We start from the raw sequence: 22,640 nt of genomic DNA, 5'->3' as shown, positions 1-22,640 counted from the left end.
ATTTAGAGAGAAAATGTGCAAAGCAGTTTCTAAGATTAACACAGAAATTCTCCATGTGGATCAATGATTACCACAGAATACTCCTGAAGGGTTACTTTTCGGAGAAAGGCATCAATGACATATCCTTTTCTCCTTAAAAATCTCACAATGTACATATTTTAGCCCCGCCATATTAAAAGTTTCCAATGTCTATATAATGTACAATCCATGCAGAGACCAGATATTTCTAATTAGCTTATAGACAGGCATGCTGTAATATTTCCAATCTTTAAAAAAAAAAAATCTCCGTTAATACAGGAACAAATAAGGAGACACCATGAGGAAGCAATCAAACAAATCCAGATCATGAGCAAAGAAAACTGTCCTGGTCTCTTCAAAAGTCATTGTCATGAATACTGGAAAAATGGTTCTTGGCTTTAAAACACTAGTAAGTCCTAACAACCAAATGTAATATGTGAATCTTGGCTGGATCCTGGTTGATAAAAAAACTGAAACCAAACACATCAGGAATAACTGAGAAAACTGAGTATGGACTGGGTATTAGATGATTATTTAGGGGATTACAAATTTTCTTTGATTTAGTAACAGTGTGATTGTGAAATAAATGTCATTGTTAGGAGACACATGCTGTAAGACAGCCATAAAATGTCATGACGCTTGCAATTTTCAAATGGTTCGGAAAAACACATTTACATAGAAAATATGGCAAAATGTCAAATTGACAAATCTAGGTAGCAGGTATATAAACTATTCTTTTCATTTCTTTGTATATTCAAATGAAAAGTTGAGGGGAGGCCGGGTGCGGTGGCTCAAGCCTGTAATCCCAGCACTTTGGGAGGCCGAGGCGGGTGGATCACGAGGTCGAGAGATCGAGACCATCCTGGTCAACGTAGTGAAACACCGTCTCTACTAAAAATACAAAAAATTAGCTGGGCATGGTGGCACATGCCTGTAGTCCCAGCTACTCAGGAGGCTGAGGCAGGAGAATTGCCTGAACCCAGGAGGCGGAGGTTGCGGTGAGCCGAGATCGCGCCATTGCACTCCAGCCTGGGTAACAAGAGCGACACTCTGTCTCAAAAAAAAAAAAAAAAAAAAAAAAAAGAAAAGAAAAGTTGAGGGGAAAATCTCCCTCCAACACACTTTTTTCTTCCTTCCAGACCTATGTGATTTACTGATAGGTTTAATCATTTATTGTATCAGAGAGAGCCTTATACCTTAATTACATTTGGTAATAGTAATGTAAAAAGTATTGACTGAGGAAAAAGTATTGACTGAGCCTGAACTCTTGTTGTAGAAGCAGAGATTGCAAGGTACCTTCATTATTACTTGATCTTGTTGACTTTTTTATTTTTACTTTAAATTCCAGGATACATGTGCAGAATGTGCAGGTTTGTTACACAGGTATAGATGTGCCATGGTGGTTTGCTGCACCTATCAACCCATCATCTAGGTTTTAAGCCCTGCATGCATTAGGTATTTGTCCTAATGCTCTCCTCCCCTAGCCTGCCACCTCGCGACTGGCCCCGGTGTGTGATGTTCCCCTCCCTGTGTCCATGTGTTCTCATTGCTCAACTCCCACTTACGAGTGAGAACATGTGGTGTTTGGTTTTCTGTTTCTGTGTTAGTTTGCTGAGGATGACATATTCTAGGTTCATCCATGTCCCTGCAAAGGACGTGACCTCATTCCTTTTCATGACTGCATAGTATTCCATGGTTTATATGCACCACATTTCCTTTTTTTTTTTTTTTTTTGAGACAGAGTCGTTCTTGTTACCCAGGCTGGAGTGCAATGGCATGATCTCAGCTCACCGCAACCTCCACCTCCTGGGTTCAAGCAATTCTCCTGCCTCAGCCTCCTGAGTAGCTAGGATTACAGGCACCTGCCACCATGCCCAGCTAATTTTTTGTATTTTTAGTAGAGACAGGGTTTCACCATGTTGACCAGGATGGTCTTGATCTCTTGACCTCGTGATCCACCCACCTCGGCCTCCCAAAGTGCTGGGATTACAGGCTTGAGTCACCGCACCCGGCCTCACATTTTCTTTATCTAGTCTATCATCGATAAGCATTTGGGTTGGTTCCATGTCTTTGCTATTGTAAACAGTGCTGCAGTAAACATACATATGCATGTGTCTTTAAAGTAGAATGATTTATATTCCTTTGGGTATATACCTAGTAATAGGATTGCTGGGTCAAATGGTATTTCTGGTTCTAGATCCTTGAGTAATCACCGTACTGTCTTCCATAATGGTTGAACTAATTTACATTCCCATCAACAGTGTAAAAACATTCCTATTTCTCCACAGCCTTACCAGCATCTATTGTTTCTTGACTTTTTAATAACTGCCATTCTGACTGGTGTGAGATAGTTATCTCATTGTGGTGGTTTTTTTGTTTTTGTTTTTTGAGACAGTCTCACTCTGTCACCCAGTATGGAGTGCAGCGAGTGGCATGACCTCAGCTCACTGCAACCTCCACCTCCTGGGTTTAAGTGATTCTCCTGCCTCAGCCTCCTGAGTAGCTGAGACTACAGACCCATGGCACCATGCCCAGCTAATTTTTTTTATTTTTAGTAAAGATGGGGTTTCACCATGTCAGCCAGGCTTGTCTCGAACTCCTGACCTCAGGTGATCTGCCTGCCTCAACCTCCCAAAGTGCTGAGATTACAGGCATTAAGCCACTGCTCCACACCCTCAATGTGGTTCTCATTTGCATTTCTCTAATGATCAGTGATGTTGAGCTTTCTTTCGTATGTTTTTTTGGCCACATAAATGTCTTTTGAGAGTTGTCTGTTCATACCCTTTCCCCATTTTTTGATGGAGTAGTTGTTTTTTTCTTGTAAATTTGTTTAAGACTGTGGATATTAGACTTTTGTCAGATGGATAGATTGCAAAAATTTTCTCCCATTCTGTAGGCTGCCTGTTCACTCTCATGATAGTTTCTTTTGCTGTGCAGAAACTTTTTAGTTTAATTAGATCCCAGTTGTCAATTTTGGCCTTTGTTGCAATTGCTTTCAGTGTTTTCATCATGAAGTCTTTGCCCATGTCTATGTCCTAAATGGTATTGCCTAGGTTTTCTTCTAGGGTTTTTAAGGTTTTGGGTTTTACATTTACGTCTTTAATCTGTCTTGAGTTAATTTTTACATAAGGTGTAAGGAAGGCATCCAGTTTGTTTTCTGCATGTGGCTAGCCAGTTTTCCCAACACCATTTATTAAAAAGGGAATCCTTTCTCCATTGCTTGTGTTTGTCTGGTTTGTCAAAGAAGAAACCTGCTCTTTACCACTTCATATCCCTCCCTCAAGCTAGTACCCTACTTTTCTGCTTCATTTTTCAGTAGAAGAGTTCAAAAAAATTGTCCATATTGTGTGTCCATTTCTCCCTTGTTCTCATGAACCAATTCTAACAAGGTTATTGCCCCACCAGTGTACAGAGTTTTTGTTGTTGTTTTTGAGTCTGGGTATCTCTCTCTCTCTCCCTCTCTCTCTGTCGCCCAGGCTGCAGTGCAATGCTATGATCACAGTTCACCACAGCCTCAACCTCCTGGGCTCAAAGTGATCCTCCCACCTCAGCCTCCCAAGTACCTAAGACTACAGGTTTGCATCATCGCACCTGGCTAATTTTTTTTTTTTTTTTTTTTTTTTTTTTTGTAGAAGCAGGAGTCTCACTCTGTTGCCCAGGCTGGTCTCAGACTCCTACCTCAACCTGCAAACTATTTCTTGACATGGTTAACACATCGTTCAATCAAAGGTCACCTCTCAGTTCTCAGCTTATGCATCTCATTAGCAGTTTCTGATCCAGCTGATCAAACCTTCCTTGAAGCACAGTCTTCCTTTGGCTTCTAGGACACTTTTTTTTTGAGACACAGTCTTGCTCTGTCACCCAGGCTGGAGGGCAGTGGCATGATCTCAGCTCACTGCAACCTCCACCTCCCAAGTTCAAGTGATTCTTCTGCCACAGCCTCCTGAGTAGCTGGGACTACAGGCACACGCCACCATGCCCAGCTAATTTTTGTATTTTTAGTATAGACAGAGTTTTACCATAATGGCCAGGAGAGTCTCGAATTACTGACCTTGTGATCCACCTGCCTCAGCCTCCCAAAGTGCTGGGATTACAGGTGTGAGTCACTGTGCCCAGCCAGCATTGTCTCCTCTTTAAGAGCACAGAGGTGCTCTGGATGAAGAGCAGTGGCATCACAGGACCAGGGGAAGTACACTTACCTCAGTTCGCATTGCCACAGCTCTCTTGCCCTCATCCCTCCCCTACTTTTTGATAAATCATGCTCAATGGTTAGGGCTAATGTAATAGCTTTATCTTAGCGTCCTTCCAAAACAGCTTCTACTCACAAAGTGCTGGGATTACAGGCGTAAGCCACCACACTCCCAGCTGGGCACTTCTTTTTCTCAGGGTTCCATTCTGCCTTACTGGTCACTATATTTGATTTCTTTCCCAAGTTCCTCATCTGGCAACTCCTAAATACTGGCACATGCCAGGGTTCTGTACCCACAACTCTTCTCTAGTGTCCTTGATAATCTCATATAAGTTCGTGGCTCTAAATACAATCAGCTGGGGACAGTAACTCATGCCTGTAATCCCAACACTTTGGGAAACCAAGGAAGGTGGATCACTTGAATCCAGGAGTTAAAGATCAGCCTGGGCAACGTGGGAAGACCCTGTCTCTACAAAAATTAAATACAGCCAGGTGTGATGGTGCACACCTGTAGTCCCAGCTACTCAGGAGGCTCAGGTAAGAGGATTGCTTGAGTCCAGGCAGTCAAGGCTGTGGTAAGCTGTGATCCTGCCACTGCACTGCAGCCTGGGCAACAGAGCAAGACCCATTTCAAAAACAAATAAACAAATACTATCAATATGTGAACAAGTCTCATATTTGTATTTCTCAACCCACACCTCTCTTCTCAACTCCCAATTTTTTGTTGTTTTTGTTTTCAGAGACAGGATCTCACTCAGTTACTCAGGCTGGAGTACAATGACATACTCATAGCTCACAGCAGCCTCCAACTCATGGGCGCAAGCAGCCCTCCCACCTCAGCTTCCTGAGTAGCTGGGACCACAGGCATGTGCCACCAAGCCCAGCCAATTTTGTTTATTTTGTGTAGACATGGGGAAAGTCTCTCCACGTTGCTCAGGCTGGTCGAACTCCTGGCCTCAAGCGATCCTCCCACCTCAGCCTCCCAAAGTGCTGAGATTACAGGCACAAGCCACTACACCTGCAACTCCTAACCTTTGTACTCAATCCCTATTCTCTACTTGAATATCTAACAGAATGTCAAACTTCATGTGTCCAAAATCCCTGGGCCAAGGCCCCTCATTTCTCCCAGCCTCTACCATGCCTACCCAGGCCCAAACCCATAGCTCCTCTCATGTGTCAGGTGGTACATCACCCTCCAACCTGCAAGGCTGCTCTTTCTTCTCTCACAAAAACCTGAGTCATACTTTAGGAACTTTATATCCACTCATCTATCCTCTGCTCACCCTTCAGTGTCTTCATCTCACTCAAAAGAAAAGCTAAAGGCCCTAACTACCACCTGCAAGATGCTAGTGGATATGGGCCCCTCACTGACCTCAGCTCTTACCCTCCTCTCCTCCCACTTCCCAAGCGAGGGCTTTTCCCCTGCCATTTCCTGTGCCTTATACTGTTCCTCCAGGTATCTTCCTGAACCTCACATTTCCTTCAAGGATCTGCTTAAACACTACCCCATCAGTGATGCTGTCTACCCCAGATAAAAGAGAAGTCTCCCCACACCACCAACAAGCATTTCCTACCTCTTACCCTGCTTTCATTTTCTCTGCAATACTTACCACCTAAATTTACCATATATTTGATTCTTTATTGTCTCCCCACTGAGGGTCCATAAAGGCAGGACTTCATTTCTAATCTAAAACTAAGAATTAAAAAATATCTGCAGTGCTAATGACATCCTTCTCAATGTCACATTTAGCCCTTATACATTTTCCCATACAGCTCAGAACTATATTATCATACTTTTAGATTGCAACTGGAAGGAATATCATTGAGTAACTTCTATTTGCCCAAAGGACTTAGGTCCCCACATTCCAGCAAGAAGATTTCAGTATGAACAAATGGGTATAATCAGCTTGAAAACAGTGGTTCTCAAGTACTTACGTGGGCGATGTCACCTTTCGTGCCAATGACCCGATCCTGGGAGTGCTTGCTGAACTCAACATAGTGATCTTCTGTGAAGGAATGCCTATAGACAAACAACAGGAGCACTGAAATGACAGACCTTCAGGATGCACTCCTGCAACCAACTGAAATATGGGTGACCCCCAGACTCTTGCACAATCACACTCACCTAAAGATCCTGGACTCCCAAAGAGGAAATAATCATACACTTAGATTAAAAAGAAAATTCCTTCTATAAGTTTGTCCAAGCAGACACAATAAAATGAATGGGAATTCCTTAGAGAAATGACAAATAGCGCACATGTGTCTTTGAAACATGAAGCAAAGGGGCCAGGCATGGTAGCTTACTCCTATAATCCCAGCATTTTGGGAGGCTGAGGCAAGTGGGTCGTCTGAGCTCAAGAGTTCGAGACCACCCCAGGCAACATGTTGAAACCCTATCTCTACCAAAAATGCAAAACATCAGCCAGGTGTGGTGGCACACACCTGTGGCCCCAGCTATTCAGCAGGCTGAGGTGGAAGGATCACTTAAGCCTGGGAGGCAGAGGTTGCAGTGGGTCATGCTTGTGCCACTGCACTCCAACCTGACAAAGTGCGATGCCGTCGCAAAAAGAGAAAGAAAAAAAGAAGAGTGCAATGTCCTATGTGAACATGGGAAAATACATAAATTCTGGGTCAGGGTCTTCTGCATAATAATGTATATACCTCATAAAAATACCTAGGAATTAAGAAAGATAACATCTTATTATTAATATTATTATTTTTTTTTTTTTTTTTTTTTTTTTTTTTTTTTTTTTTTAGACAGTGTTTCACTCTTGTTACCCAGGCTGGAGTGCAATGGCGCGATCTCGGCTCACCGCAACCTCCGCCTCCTGGGTTCAGGCAATTCTCCTGCCTCAGCCTCCCGAGTAGCTGGGATTACAGGCACGCGCCACCACGCCCAGCTAATTTTTTGTATTTTTAGTAGAGACGGGGTTTCACCACGTTGACCAGGATGGTCTCGATCTCTTGACCTCGTGATCCACCCGCCTCGGCCTCCCAAAGTGCTGGGATTACAGGCGTGAGCCACCGCACCCGGCCCACATCTTATTATTAAACATGAGTCTCAGATGAGGAAGAGAGAAGTTAATAATAACTGACAGCATTCCTCTTTCCTCAAAAGGCTTCCAGTCTAAGAACCAAATGAAGGGATATAAACTAGGAATAAAGCACAGATCAGGATCCAAAAGCAGATACATACTTCATATCAAATACTGATTTCATTCCCCAAAGTGCAGACAAAGGCTGGCTCCAAGTAGCAGACGTCAGCAGCAGGGACCCATCCTAAAAGAAAGTCCAAAGTGAGTAACCATGCATGTACATACATGTAGATATCACTATCATTAGCATTTTTAAATATATGCATAAAAATGTTGAATTAACGAGAAAATTTTAAAACCCCCAGAAACCAAAAAATGGTCAGAAGCCACTAGGATTTGAATGTATATAACTATAGTGTCCTAGAAAATAACTACAGAGAACGTTAAATTCTACTGAACTAACCACAAAAATAGAATAGTTAAAAAGGAGGGGGGAAAAATGAGAAGATGCCAAAGATGGTTCCTTTCTTCCTAATAACTCTGCCATATTCCTCAGTCTTCATCTGAAATATGAGCCAATCTCAACTAGACTTTCTAGTTGAGGACTCATTTAAAACGGAAAGCTCAATAAAGGGTAAGCCTCCTTTACTCTAGTTCATCAATTCATCTTAGAAGAATGACTGAGAGCATCCTAGGAAGGAACCCTTACCCTGGAAGGTTCAAGATGTGTAATGGCTGAGTTGTGACAGTTATAGCTGGCCTCCTCCTGTCCACTAAACACGTTATAGAGCTTCAGCTGCCCTGTGCAGGTGCCAAGCATCAGGAACCGCTCCCGTGCTGAGAATGCACAGCAGGTGAAGCCACTCTCATCTTCATTGGCTTCCCGGAACACTGAAATAGGACGGAATCTAAGCAAAAAAAAGACCAGAATCAGAGGCAAAGAATATACAGGGACTCAGAAAAAGCAAACTGCTGGGATGGAAGAAAAAGCACAGAGCAGTAGTATTTCAAATGGGTTCTTCCAAAATCACAGTGACCTTCACTGCTTTTTATTTGAAATAAGAAAAAGATTTCCACTTACAAATTTAAATAACAAAAATTCCCATGTTTAGGCCAGATGCAGTGGCTCACGCCTGTTATCCCAGCACTTTAGGAGGCTGAGGTGAGCGGTAGTCAGGAATTCCAGACCAGCCTGGCCAACATGGTAAAACTCCGTCTCTACTAAAAATGCAAAAATTAGCTAGATGTGGTGGTGCCCGCCTATAATCCCAGCTACTCAGGAGGCTGAGGCAGGAGAATCGCTTGAACCTGGGAGGCAAAGGTTGAAGTGAGCCAAGACTGCACCACTATACTCCAGCCTAGGCAACAGAGAGACTCCGTCTCAAAAATAAGAAAAAATTCCCATGTTTAAAACCTGAGATCCCATAACCTTTACTCCAGCCTAGGCAACAGAGAGAGACTCCGTCTTGAAAATAAGAAAAAAATTCCCATGTTTAAAACCTGAGATCCCATAACCTTTATTTAAGATTTGTCAAGAATCAGAACAGGAAGCAATCTGCATCAGCACAAGTTTGGAAGCCTCCTTATATACAGTAATTTCTAGATTCTAGAAAATATACTAGTTGAGATGAGAAAGTATATTGATACACAGGATTGTATCAATATACTGCCAACAAGCACACAAGGAACCCATGGTTGATAAAGGGTGATACAACTACATTGTTCCTGTATTATATACAAAGTGACAATCAGTGGTATTTCAGGCCAACTATGTTGATAGGGCCCAAACAGTTTGATTTACGTAAAAGAATCATTCCAATTCCCAGGGAGTAAGAAGGGGCCTCTTCTTACCTGCTAAAGATAAGGTGCCTATCAAAGCATCCACCATCCACCCCTCCATACTTTGGAAACGATGCCCTGCGGTTTAGCCTCGAGGTAAAGTTTATTGGCGCTTGCCGCCTCTGTTTTGGCTCAGGACATTGGTGAGGAGTAAAGAGAGAGAAAGGTGGGCAGGTAGCAACGGGATTCTTGCAGCGAGCATGTTGTTCTCTAAGATATTCTGTGATTATACTGTCCAGCTTAGGTGGGGAAGGAAGATGTCTGTCCAGCTGCTTTTTTATGGCTGGGCTTTGGCCGTAGGCACCATGGTCCGACTTCTGCCGCAACACTCTGATTTTCCTGCCATTGCAGGGTGATGGCCTCTCTCTGATAAAACTAATCCTACCAATCAAAGGGGAGTTGCCTGCATAAGATGGGCCAGGCAGAGCTAGCGGACCCTGGGGGGGCCGTGACTGAGGATGGGCAGTGGGGGCAGAAGGGGCAGAGGGACCCACAGCAGCATGGGTGCCTAGCCGAGTTGCAATGCCATTAGCGATACGAGGGGTTCGGGGAAGAGAGACAGGAGAAGCAGCAGCAGTGACTGGGGTAAAGGCAGAAGAATGGGAGGCAGCAGTCATGGGCAGGTCAGCCTCTTTCGTTAGCACAGTTGCTGTTTCTCCAAGCCCTTTAGAAATAAGATGGTTTCGTATCAACAAAAGCAGTTCTTTCTCAGGGAAGGAGATCCTTGACTGGGCAACAACATCTGCTTTCTGCAGTCGTGCTAGAGAAACATCAGTGCCAATCAGCAGTGGTTTTCCTGACACCCGTTCAATGAGTTCAGCAGCATACTTGCAGAACTTGACATGGTCACTACGCTTGTCCTGCAGCACAGGCTCCTTCATCAGCTGCTGGATCTGGCAGCTGCTGAAAAGGGGCAGTTTACTGATGATCTGCCGGACAGTGCTACTGCGAGACAGGCCCACCAGGGCCTTGCAGGCCAGGGCCCGGATCTGGTCTGCATCTGTGATGGGCATCTTAATGGACAGTAAGGACAGAAGCACCTTGATGCCGTTGTTGGACTGAACCACATTCCACATCTTGGCCAGGGTGTGCTCACTGTTTTTGGGGTTCTGAGGCAGCTTTCTCCGAGGAGTACCAGAGATAAATTTGCCAATACTGGATATTCGGTTATCCGGGCCACACACACAATTGATGATAATCTGAAGTGCTGACTTCTGAATTTCAGCATCATGGATGAAAAACTCACCCTCAGCCACTCCCAAAATAATGCTGATACCTAATGGGGGAAAAAATTATATATCACTCATCATAAAACTAATGGCCAACTTCAATAGTTGTTCCAGAGTCAAAATTTGATGTTCCACTCACTTTGTTCTACATAAAAAAAAAAAAAATTACTTTTGTAAAAACTGCAAGGAATTGTTTAAAGTACAATTAGTTCTACTACAATGTATTTTTAGGATATAATATCTCACATGCAGTTATTAAATAGGAAAATGATGTCATAATTATGGAAAAGTCATCAAGTTTCATGTGCAATTTTTTCTGGTTTATTTTTTATTTATTTATTTATTTATTTTGAGGCAGAGTCTCACTCTGTCACCCAGGCTGGAGTGCAGTGGAGTGATCTTGGCTCACTACAACCTCCGCCTCCCAGGTTCCAGTGAGTCTTTTGCCTCAGCCTCCTGAGTAGCTGGGATTACAGGCAACCGCCACCATACCTGGCTAATTTTTGTATTTTTAGTAGAGACAAGGTTTTGCCATGTTGGCCAGGCTGGTCTCAAACTCCTGATCTCAGGTGATCGGTCCGCCTTGGTCTCACAAAGTACTGGGATTATAGGTGAGAGCCGCTGCACCTGGCCTTTCTGGTTGATTAATTTTAATAAACTAAAACCTTAGGAAAGGAGAAAGCCCTCAGTTGGGCTGCTACTGTGGAAGCAGAACCCTTTCCACTATATTTTAATACAATTAAAAACAAATGCCTGCATCTTAGTTCTATTCGGCATCTTGTCTCCAGTCACATGACTTCCCATGCTCACCCCAGTAGTGCCCTGATCAGCCCTGCTCTGAATAAAGCATATTATCAAAGTATACTTTCCTTTTTTTTTTTTTTTTTTTAAATGTATGATGGTTTCTACCCATTTTGAGCTACTTGCCAATTACTGATTCAGGTTACAAAATTGCTTACTTTGTTATTTTCGCCCTTTTATTCCTGAAAAGCTGTAAGTTTTTTACTATCTGCCTCAACTCCTTTTTCCCACATATTTTTAGTGCAAAACTGTTCAGAGTGTGAGCTTTCAGGAAAGCTATAATGTACCAGTATAGCAGAAATGCCAGTATACTACTCAGAAAACCTGTTTATCAGCATGACTCTCTTACACGAATCTATGTGGTACTACATTTGTACTTTTTTTTAAATTAGTTCATATTCTGCTGAATGGTACTCCTTACAAAGGACAGACAATCAGCCCCCCTCTACTACTTTTTGTTCTAAAATCCCAAAATTAGGTCAGGCAGGTAACCATGACCAGAGTAGCAAAAAAAAAAAAAATCCAGACCAAGAAACAACAAAAATGGCAAAGTACAACCTACCTACAGTAGAGACTGTAGATCCAGCCTCATCCAACACGTCCACTGACTCTGCTAACTGGAGCTGGATTTTTGGCACCACAGTAAGAATAGCCAGAACATCCAAAGCAAAGCGCACAGTATCATTCCTGGACAGGAAGAATAATTAGTCAAAGGGAAACTAGAATAAAGCCACAAAAAAACAAGAGAAACAGAGAGAGAGAAACAGACACACAGACACACACACACAAAGATCAAAACCACTACCAGTGTGGCTATCTCTAAAGTTGTGGCATCAAGAGAGGATTTTATAGTCACCATGACATTACTTCCAAAAAATAAGCAACGGAATTTTTACCTATCAAATTTCTAAGATAAAAAAACACAGAATAATAATCCTTTCATCCTAGTGAAAATATATAGAGACACATGCTCTCAAAGTTTTGGTGAGAGTAGAAATTACCACATTCTTTCTGGAAAGTAGTCTGGAGGTCAGACACAGTGGCTCATGCCTATAATCCCAACACTTTAGGAAGCCAAGGTGGGAGGATCACTTGAGCCCAGGAGTTTGAGACCAGGCTGGGCAACATGGCAAAGCCCTGTCTCTACAAAAAAAAAAAAAAAAAAAATTTAAATCAGCCAGGTGTGGTGGCATGTGCCTGTAATCCCAGCTTCTCAGGAGGCTGAGGTTGGAGGATAAAATGTGCCCAGGAAGTTGAAGCTGCAGTGAGCCATGATTATACCACTGCATTCCAGCCTGGGTAACAGAGTACAAGCCTGTCTCGAAAAACAAAAAAAGGAAAAAAAGAACGTAATCTAGAAATATGAAACAAGATTCTCAAAATGTTCATAAACCTTGTCCTAGGTAGAAATTTCACCTCTAACAATCTGTCCTAAAGAAATAATTAGGCCAGGTGCAGTGGCTCACACCTGTAATCCCAACACTTTCAGAGGCCAAGGCAGGGGGATCAGCTGAGGTCAGAAGTTCAAGACCAGCCTGGCCAACACGGCAAAACTTCATACCTACTAAAAAAGGCAAAAAACAGCCAGGCGTGGTGGTGGGCACCTGTAATCCCAACTACTTGGGAGGCTGAGGCACAGAAAACTGCTTGAACCTGGGAGGCAGAGGTTGCAGTGAGCCAAGATTGCACCACTGCACTCCAGCCTGGGCAACACAGGAGACTGTGTCTCAAAAATAATAATAATAATAATAATCAGAAGCATTCATGTATTAAGATGTCCATTAGCCACATTATTAAAGTAGCAAAAGAATGAGAAAACCCATAGACAAGAGCAACACATGTGGTACAGTATAGTACACTCATAAACTACAGCCATTAACAATCATTTTCTTTTTAGTGTAATGGCGCAATTTCAGCTCACTGTAATCTCCACCTCCCAGGTTTGAGCGATTCTGCTGCCTCGGCCTCCTGTGTAGCTGGGATTACAGGCATGCGCCACCACACCTGGCTAATTTTTTGTATTTTTAGTAGAGACGGGGTTTCTCCATGTTGGTCAGGCTGGTCTCGAACTCCTGACCTCAGGTGATCCGCCCGCCTCGGCCTCCCAAAGTGCTGGGATTACAAGCGTGAGCCACCACGCCTGGCCGACAACCATTTTCAAAGAACCCTAAAGAATGAAGGAAAGGGTTCAAAATACAACATTAATTATATTAAAAATGAAAGATATAAAATTAAAAACCTGAAAATACCAAGTACTGGCAAGAAATTAGAGAAATACTGGATGTCTTTCGTAATTAAGAAGAAAAAAAAGGCTGGGTGTGGTGGCTCACACCTGTAATCCCCACACTTTGGGATGCCAAGGTGGGCAGATCACGAGGTTAGGAGTTCAAGACCAGCCTGGCCGATACGGTAAAACCCTGTCTCTACAAAAATAAAAAATACAAGAACAAAAAATACAAAAAAAATAAAAAAGCATAAAAATTAGCCAGACATGGTGGCACACGTCTGTAGTCCAAGTTACTCAGAAGGCTGAGGCAGGAGAATCACTTGAAGCCAGGAGGTGGAGGTTGCAGTAAGCTGAGACTGCGCCACTGCACTCCAGCTTGGGTGTCAGAGCAAGACTCCATCTCATAAAAAAAAAAAAAAAAAAAAAAAGTAGAGAAATGAAAAATCCTGTATGTTGCTGGGGGATGGTATGAACATTTTTAGAAGCAATTTGGCAATATCCAATAAAGGTAAAAACACAGACACCTGACAAACCAGATGCTAGACATTATATCCTCAAGAGAGCCTCCAAAAGGAGGTTCATGATACCATTTAATAGCAATAAACTATCAAACAAAAACACTAAATTAGCCAGCCATCAATGGCAGAATAAAGTGCAGTATAGAAATAACAGCATTTTAAATAAGTATCAACATATAAAAATCTCAAGAACATAAGAGTAAAAAAAGCTGCAAAAGATGAATTTATGAAAATATATAATTTTAAAACATGCAAGCAGTACTATGTTATTGTTTATGAACACAGATACATATAGTATAAAAACATGAGTGGGGAGAATGTGGTTCAAATTCAGAAGACGGGTCACTATAGGGAGGCAGAAAAAGTATTGAGGGAAAGCAAATACAACATGCCAATCCTGGTTAATGCTGGAGCAGTTGTTATGCTATTCTCCGTACCTTTCTATATATTGAGAACAGTCATTAAAAAGATGAATTTGATTAAAAAGTTTAATATCAATTATGTGCATTTACAAATATTATATAAAAAAGACTGGAAGGAATTTAACAGTGGCTAATAGTAATTTTCTTTTCTCTTTAAAAGATTCTGCATATTGTAAAGCAGAATCATTTGTTGACTTTTATAAAAATAAACTTTTAAAATCAAGGATTTTTTTTTTTTTTAATAATCCAAATACAGGCCAGACAGTGTTTCACACCTATAATTCCAGCAGTTTGAGAGGCTGAGGTGGGCAGATCACTCAAGGCCAGGAGCTCAAGACTAGCCTGGCCAACACGGCAAAACCCCGTGTCTCTACTAAAAATACAAAAATTAGCTGGGCTTGGTGGTGCATGCCTGTAATCCCTGGTACTTCAGAGGCTAAGCTATGAGAAATCACTTGAACCTGGGAGGTGGAGGCTGTGGTAAGCCACAATCGTGACATTGCATTCCAGCTGGGACTCTGTCTCCAAAGCCGACAAAAAATAAAACAGATGTACCAGTTAAAAAACGTATTTATACCCTTCCTGGTTATCTTGTGAGCTGTCATCATCTTTTTTTTTTTTTGGAGACAGAGTCTCCCTCTGTCGCCAAGGCTGGAGTGCAGTGGCACAATCTTAACTCACTGCATCCTCCACCTCCAGGGCTCAAGCAATCCTCCAACTCAGCTCCCTAGTAGCTGAGACTACAGGCAGATGCCAACACACCCAGTTAATTTTTTTTTTTTTTTTTTTTTTTTTGAGACAACGTCCTCTTTGTTGCCCAGGCTGGAATGCAGTGGCACGATCTCAGCTCACTGCAACCTCTGCCTCTTGGGTTCAAGTGGTTCTCCTACCTCAGCCTCCTGAGTAGCTGGATGTGAGTAGCTGGGATTATAGGCATGCGCCACCACATCCAGCTACTTTCTTTGTATTTTTAGTAGAGACAGGTTTTCACCATATTGGCCAGGCTGGTCTTGAACTCCTGACCTTGTGATCCACCCACCTCGGCCTCCCAAAGTGCTGAGATTGCAGGCATGAGCCACCAGGCCCGGCCAATTTTTTGTATTTTCAGTAGAGACAGGGTTTCACCATATTGCCCAGGCTGGTGTCAAACTCCAAACCTCAAGTGATCAGCCCACCTCGTCCTTCCAAAGTGCTGAGATTACAGGCAGAGCTACCATCACACATGGCCCACACTTTTTTTAACACATAAATGTTTTTACATTTTAATTTCTATTTTTTTTTTTGAGACGGAGTTTCGCTCGTTACCCAGGCTGGAGGGCAATCGCGCGATCTTGGCTCACCGCAACCTCCGCCTCCTGGGTTCAGGCAATTCTCCTACCTAGCCTCCTGAGTAGCTGGGATTACAGGCACATGCCACCATGCCCAGCTAATTTTTAGTAGAGACGGGGTTTCACCATGTTGACCAGGATGGTCTCGATCTCTTGACCTCGTGATCCACCCGCCTCGGCCTCCCAAAGTGCTGGGATTACAGGCTTGAGCCACCGTGCCCGGCCTACATTTTTAATTTCTAATACGGTAAGCATCAATAGATACAACACAAAAACAAAAGTCCTTTAGCGTTCTCAGTAATTATTAATATGGTAAAGGTATCCTGAAACTAAAAAGTTTCGTAACATCTGTTCCAAGAGTACCTCACTATATTTAAATCCTGGGATTTAACAAACAAGCTATATTCTCCCTAAATAAATAAGCCCCTCTCTTATTTTTATGGCAGTGAGTGAACAGGAAAAGAAGGTCAAGCACTCTGTTTATAAACTTTGTTACTATCTTCTCTTAAGACCCCATATTTTTCAAAACGACGTTTTATTTTTTACATTTTCTTCAAATAAAACCCACCCAGTTTCCTAATTATATCAGCCACCCTTTTCTGGGCCTTGTCCTGCTCTGCCTTCAACTAATTTGTGAAAATCCTAACAGTGTGCTGAATTCCAAAAGCGAGAGAGAGAGAGAGAGAGAGAGAGAGAGAGAGAGAGTGTGTTTGTATGTGTGTGTTTTTAGTAGAGATAGGGTTTCACTCTGGGACTACAGGCACGTGCCACCACACTCCGCTAAGAGTGTGTGTGTGTGTGTGTGTGTGTGTGTTTAGTAGAGATAGGGTTTCACTGTGGGACTACAGGCGTGTGCCACCACACTCGGCTAAGTGTGTGTGTGTGTGTGTGTGTGTGTGTGTGTGTGTGTGTGTGTGCGCGCGTCTGTGTGTGTGTGTGTGTGTTTAGTAGAGATAGGGTTTCACTGTGTTAGCCAGGATGGTCTCGATCTCCTGACCTCATGATCTGCCTGCCTTGGCCTCCCAAAGTTCTGGGATTACGGGCATGAGCCACCACATCCTGCCTAAAAGGACAATTTTATATGAACATAATATAAACATTATATATGACTGCCAAATAGTGGCAAGGCATTTAAGTCTAAGTACTGAAGAATCCTGGATTCCAGCCTCAAGACAAGACTTTAACTCCAGCTCTGAAACTGTGGCTATGTAAATCATGTATCTTCTCTGACAGTACAGATGCTGATCCTTGCCTATTATTCAATATTTACAATCACCAAGATTGTATACATAAATAAGCATACTATAAATTAAAATCATATTTTCATGCTTATTTCTCAGATTCAAGTTCAAAATTTTAATTCAATTCAACAAATGTTTGCTAAGCATATGCATGTGCAAATCACCATCAACTTTAGTAAAAAGATGCATCAAACTTCATTTGAAATCTCTCTCTGGTCCCACCTTGCATAATAGGTCTTCCAATTGCAGGCAATAGAAATAAGCTGCAACAAGAGTTGCACACAAGAAAGTTTGAGGAAGACTTCAGCTGGTTCCCAATATAGTTGCGCTGGGCCATATTCTATCAAAAATTCCATCATTTCCACAATCTGTTCATGAGTATATGAACACGCCTATAAGGAGAGATATATATTATTATTATATATAACTCTACATCTACCTACTACCTTCTTAAGCACAGCTCACTGGCCAAGAGATTTTATTTTATTTACTTATTTATTTAGAGACAGTGTCTCACTTTGTTGCCCAGGCCGGAGAGTAGTGGCTTGATCACAGCTCACTGCAGCCTCAATCTTGCAAGCTCAAGCTATCCTCCTGTCTCAGCCTCCCACGTAGCTAGAACCACAGGTGTGTGCCACCATGCCCAGCAAATTATTTTATTTTTAGTAGAGACAGCATCTCACTTTGTTGCCCAAGTTGGAATGTGGTGGCATGATTATAGCTTACTGTAGCCCTGAACTCCTAGACTCAAGAGATCCTCCCACCTCAGCCTCCCAAAGTGCTACAATTACAGGTATGAGCCACCATGCTTGACTGAGGTTTAAATAATAAAGTAATAATACCTTTCAGATTCCACAATTCTTGAGTCAAAAGCCCATATGTGAAATAATGACCATAAATTGCTTAATCTTTTATCTTATTTATAACTAAACTCACAATACAATTTGCCCAAAAATATAAAAGAAGTTTCCTTTGTGCATATAAGTTACAGTTCAAGAGAAAGAACCATCATTTGACTGATTTCTTTTCACTTTGTGACCCTTTTTTATTTTTTTCTTCTTTCCCCTTGAGACAGGGTCTCACTCTGCTGTCCAGACTGGAGTGCCATAGCACGATCACATGTAGCCTCAAACTCCTGGACTAAAATGCTTCTCCCACCTCAGCCTCCCAAGTAGCTGCCACAGGCCCACTGCTATGCCCTTTTTCTTAACTGAGACAGTCTCTGCTCTGTCACCCAGACTGGAGTGCAGTGGTATCACCATAGCTCACTGCAGCCTTGAACTCCTGGGTTGAAATGATCCTCCCACTTCTGCCTTCCAAGTAGCTAGAACTACAGATGCACACCCCAGGGCCCAGCCAATTTTTTAAACTTTTGTAAAGACAGTGTCTCACTATGTTGCCCAGGCTGGTCTCAGACTACTGGCCTCAAGAGATCAGTTTGTGATTTTTAAAAAAAACATGCAGCTACTCATCTTTATCCCAAAACATCAAATTCCAAAATGACAGAGAAGTGGATTTATAAACACACATTTTCAGACAAGAAATTCTGCACAGAAGGCAAATCATCTAGTACTTTTCATTTAAAAAACAAACAAACAAACAAAAACAAAAAACTCTTAGGCCAGGTGCAGTGGCTCACACATATAATCCTAGCACTTTCAGAAGTCGAGGTGGGAGGACTGCTTGAGCCCAGGAGTCTCCACAAAAAAATTAAAAGTTAGCTGGGTGTGGTGGTGTATGCCTACAGTCCCCTAGCTACTAAGGAGGCTGAGGTGGGAGGATCACTTGAGCCTGGGAGGTTAATGTTACAGTGAGCTATGGTCACATCACTGCACTCCAGCCTGGGTGACAGAGGGAGACTATTTCAGTAAGAAAAACAGAAGGATTTTTTTATACACACTTCAGTTAATCTTTTAGTTTTAGTATCCCAGCAACTTACAACTGAAAGCAAAATAATTCCCTGAAATTCATCTATTATAACCATTTTTCAATTGTTCTGCATTCATACAGGGAAGTATTTTCCAACAATGAACATAGCACAGAGATTCCACTGATCTGAATATGAGTTTGGACTGAGATGTTACAGAGAGAGCTAACAGAATTTTCCCTTTCAAGGCAAGGTCCTCTCACCTTGTATGGGGGTTGCGGGTGGACAAGAATGCCACCCTCAGTCCTCTGAAGTGACTGCTTAACTTCCTCCAATTTAATGGCCAGGTGAGCCTCAAAGTATTTGCGCAAGGCCATGCAGGTATGTTTCCCAGTTTGGCGGCTAGCAAATATTTCATCATCACTCAGAAGTGCACCCTGATCTTCCAAATTTAGAATCTCCAAAGTACTGATCTATTAAGATGCAAAATATTGGGGCAAAAGAGGTAAGGCAGTAAGAGTTAAATAAAAAGATTTTTAAAATAAGAAAATATTTTAGTAAACTTTTTTTCCTTTCCATACATATTCTGCTTACGTATCAATAAACTTTTATGCTTAACAAGACTGACAAATATCAAAGCATATTTACATTTATCTATGTATATAACATGCTAACAGTAGCTATATGAAAGCAAAACATTAAACCCATACCAAAAAATGAACAAGCTTTTAATCATATTGAAAAATATACAGGTGCTGGGCGCAGTGGCTCACGCCTGTAATCCCAGCACTTTGGGAGGCCAAGGTGGGCGGATCACAATGTCAAGAGATCAAAACCATCCTGGTCAACACGGTGAAACCCCATCTCTACTAAAAATACAAAAAATTAGCTGGGCATGGTGGTGCGTGCCTGTAATCCCAGCTTCTTGGAAGGCTGAGGCAGGAGAATTGCCTGAATCCAGGAGGCGGAGGTTGCAGTGAGCCAAGATCACGCCATTGCACTCCAGCCTGGGTAACAAGAGCGAAACTCCGTCCCAAAAAAAAAAAAGAAAAGAAAAGAAAAATATACAGGCATAAAACTATTGCTTTTAGGAAGATCAAGATCATCAACCACCAACTCCCCTTATAAGATTACTATATCCAAGGCAAGTCTACAATGGCACAGTGTCCTCTAACTACTAAAGAAAAAAAGAAATTTATGAATGAAGGGGAAAAAGAGACTTCACAAAAAGAAAAGCAGCAAAACTCCTCTAATCAGAAGATTCCTTTCTTCAAAGGTGTGCTGTTAAAAGGCAGCCAAGAAAAGCAGGACCTTTAATCCTAGTGAGAAAAACACTGAAAGAACCTCACCAAGTTCACCAGACGACGAAGACCATCATAGCGGTCAAAGAGCTCCAACACGGCCCGGAATGAGAAGCAAATTGAAAAAAACATGGTAGCATGGCAGCATCCCGAAGCATGAGAACACTCCATTAACCACAGGGTATACTTCACCACGTCGGACAGAACATTGTGGGGATGCACGCAAACCTGCCAAAAATAAAATAATGCTTTTAAATCTGTGGGCGAAGGAGACCTGAACAGAATGGAAAATTCACCAGTATAGGTATCTGCAGAATACAATGACCATTCCCAATCAAGTCATTCTTAGTACAAAGTTTAAATTGTAATACAGTAGCAATTTTAGAACACAATCCATTCCAAACCTGAAAACGACCTAAATTTAGATAAATATGTAAACACAACCTATACTTAGTGAGTGCCATCAAATATTTACATCATTTAATGCTCACAAGGGCTCTGTTAATATAGGTATTAGGATTCCCATTTAAAAGAAGAGGACGAGATAAGAAACTTCTCCAACGTAATAAAAGCGGCTGAGATTTCTGATCCTAAGACTAGGAGTTTAGTATTCATTTTCTGATTCACTCACATAACTTTGATGTCTACTGTGGATCAGAAAATGAAAACTGTAAAGCATCCCTAGGTTTCCTTCATATTTTTTTCTCTATCTTACCCTTAAGTAATTTTGTAAGTACACACACAGATTAGTTTATTCCTCTCAAAAGACTGCCTATCTTACACAATGTAAACACCAAAAAAAAAAAATTAAAACTGATTATCTTATTAATAAGTAAGCATAGATGAATACTGTCATAGACAAGAAGAAATTACCCATTTCACTCTACCAGAAAAGACACACAAAATCAGAATATTAGAAAAATGTTCCAGGCATAGAATTAACAAGAGCTTTGCTTTCCTAAGGGGTGCCAGGGGCCCAATCACTTTTCAAATGTACAACCCACAGCCTGGGCAACAAGGCAAAACCCTGTCTACAAAAAATGCAAAAATTAACAGGTGTGGTGGTGTGCCCCTATCTTCCCAGCTACTTGGGAGGACGGTTTGAACCCAGGAGGTAGAGGCTGCGGTGAGCCAAGATCATGCCCACTACACTCCAGCACAGGCCACAGAGCCAGACCCTGCCTCAAAACAAAAACAAAAAACCACATACATATGTATAACCCCACCTACACTTCTAAAAAAATCTCAAGGCCAGGCACAGTGTCTCACGCCTATAATCCGAGTACTTTGAGAGGCTGAGGTGGGTGGATCTCTTGAGGTCAGGAGTTCAGGACCAGCCTAGCCAACATGGTAAAACCCTGTCTCTATTTAAAAAAAAAAAAAAATTAGCTGGGCGTGCTGGCAAATGTGCCTATAATCCCAGCTACTCAGGAAGCTGAGGTAGGCGAATCACTTGAACCTGGGAGGTGGAGCCTGCAGTAAGTCCAGATTCCGCCACTGCACTCCAGACTAGGAGACAGAGCAAGACTATGTCTGAAAAAATAATAATTATTATATATTAAAGAATCTTAACTAGAAGAACAGTAGAACCAAATGGAAAACCTCTCTGCAGCCCTAAGAACAGCTGGGATCATTTTATTATCTCCGTAACAAACTATTTATTAATATAAAAAAAGCATCAGCTGAGTGTGGTAGCTCATGCCTATATCTCAGCACTTTGGGAGGCCATGGCAGGAAGAGTACTTGAGTCCAGGCATTCAAGACCAGCCTGGACAACAATGGTGAAACCCAGTCTCTATAAAAAGTATAAAAATTAGCTGGGTGTGGTGGTGCACATCTGTGGTCCCAGCTACTTGGGAGACTGAAGTGGGAGGATGACTTGAGCCCAGGAGGTCAAGGCTACAGTGGGCTGTAAGCATACCACTGCACTACAGCAGCCTATATCCTGGACAACAGAGCGAGACCCTGTCTCAAAAAAAAAAAAAAAAAAAAAAAAGAGGGCTGGGCGTGTGGCTCATGCCGGTAAATCCCAGCACTTTGGGAGGCCAAGGCAGGTGGATCACAAGGTCAGGAGTTCAAAACCAGCGCGGCCAACATGGTGAAACTCTGTTTTTACTAAAGATACAAAAATTAGCCAGGCACAGTGGTGGGCACCTGTAATCCCAGCTACTCAGGAGGCTGAGGCAGGAGAATTGCTTGAACCTGGGAGGTAGAGGCTGCAGTGAGCCAAGGTCACACCACTGCACTCCAACCTAGGTGACAGAGCAAGATTTTGTCTCAAAAAAAAAAAAAAAAAAGGGTATAAAAATTAGCCAGGCATGGTGGCACAAGCCTGTAGTCCTAGCTATCTGGCAGGCTGAGCGCTTGGGCAACAGGGCAAGACCCTTTCTCTGAAAATACAGACACAGACATCCTTCTATACAATACAACACAAATGTGTGTGTGTGTGAATGAATCAGTAAAAGAATAGGTCTGCTGTGTTTTTTATTTTTTTAAGCTCCTGTGGGCACAAAAACGATGAATTTTTTTTTTTAAAGATGGAATCTCATTCTGTAGCCCAGGCTGGAGTTCAATGGCACGGTCTCAGCTCACTGCAACCTCCACCTCCCAGATTCAAGTAATTCT

General features: G+C 42.2%; 1 protein-coding gene across 4 annotated transcripts in view; it reads right to left on the bottom strand.

The window, feature by feature from the left end:
* DCAF1 (DDB1 and CUL4 associated factor 1) overlaps positions 1-22,640 on the bottom strand; it is an 86,505-nt gene that overhangs the window by 17,197 nt on the left and 46,668 nt on the right. For all 4 annotated transcript variants that reach the window (XM_039477183.2, XM_010347090.3, XM_074403775.1 and 1 more), the window contains 8 exons: positions 20,064-20,243; positions 18,978-19,187; positions 17,070-17,239; positions 11,674-11,798; positions 9,094-10,357; positions 7,952-8,150; positions 7,404-7,486; positions 6,143-6,227 (listed from right to left, as the gene is read on the bottom strand). In XM_039477183.2, coding sequence (XP_039333117.1) covers positions 6,143-6,227; positions 7,404-7,486; positions 7,952-8,150; positions 9,094-10,357; positions 11,674-11,798; positions 17,070-17,239; positions 18,978-19,187; positions 20,064-20,243 — 2,316 coding nt within the window. The remainder of the gene's footprint in view (positions 1-6,142; positions 6,228-7,403; positions 7,487-7,951; positions 8,151-9,093; positions 10,358-11,673; positions 11,799-17,069; positions 17,240-18,977; positions 19,188-20,063; positions 20,244-22,640) is intronic.

Source organism: Saimiri boliviensis, chromosome 8, assembly GCF_048565385.1.
Source record: "Saimiri boliviensis isolate mSaiBol1 chromosome 8, mSaiBol1.pri, whole genome shotgun sequence".
NCBI lineage: Eukaryota > Metazoa > Chordata > Mammalia > Primates > Cebidae > Saimiri > Saimiri boliviensis.
This window is presented reverse-complemented; position numbering and strand designations above follow the sequence as displayed.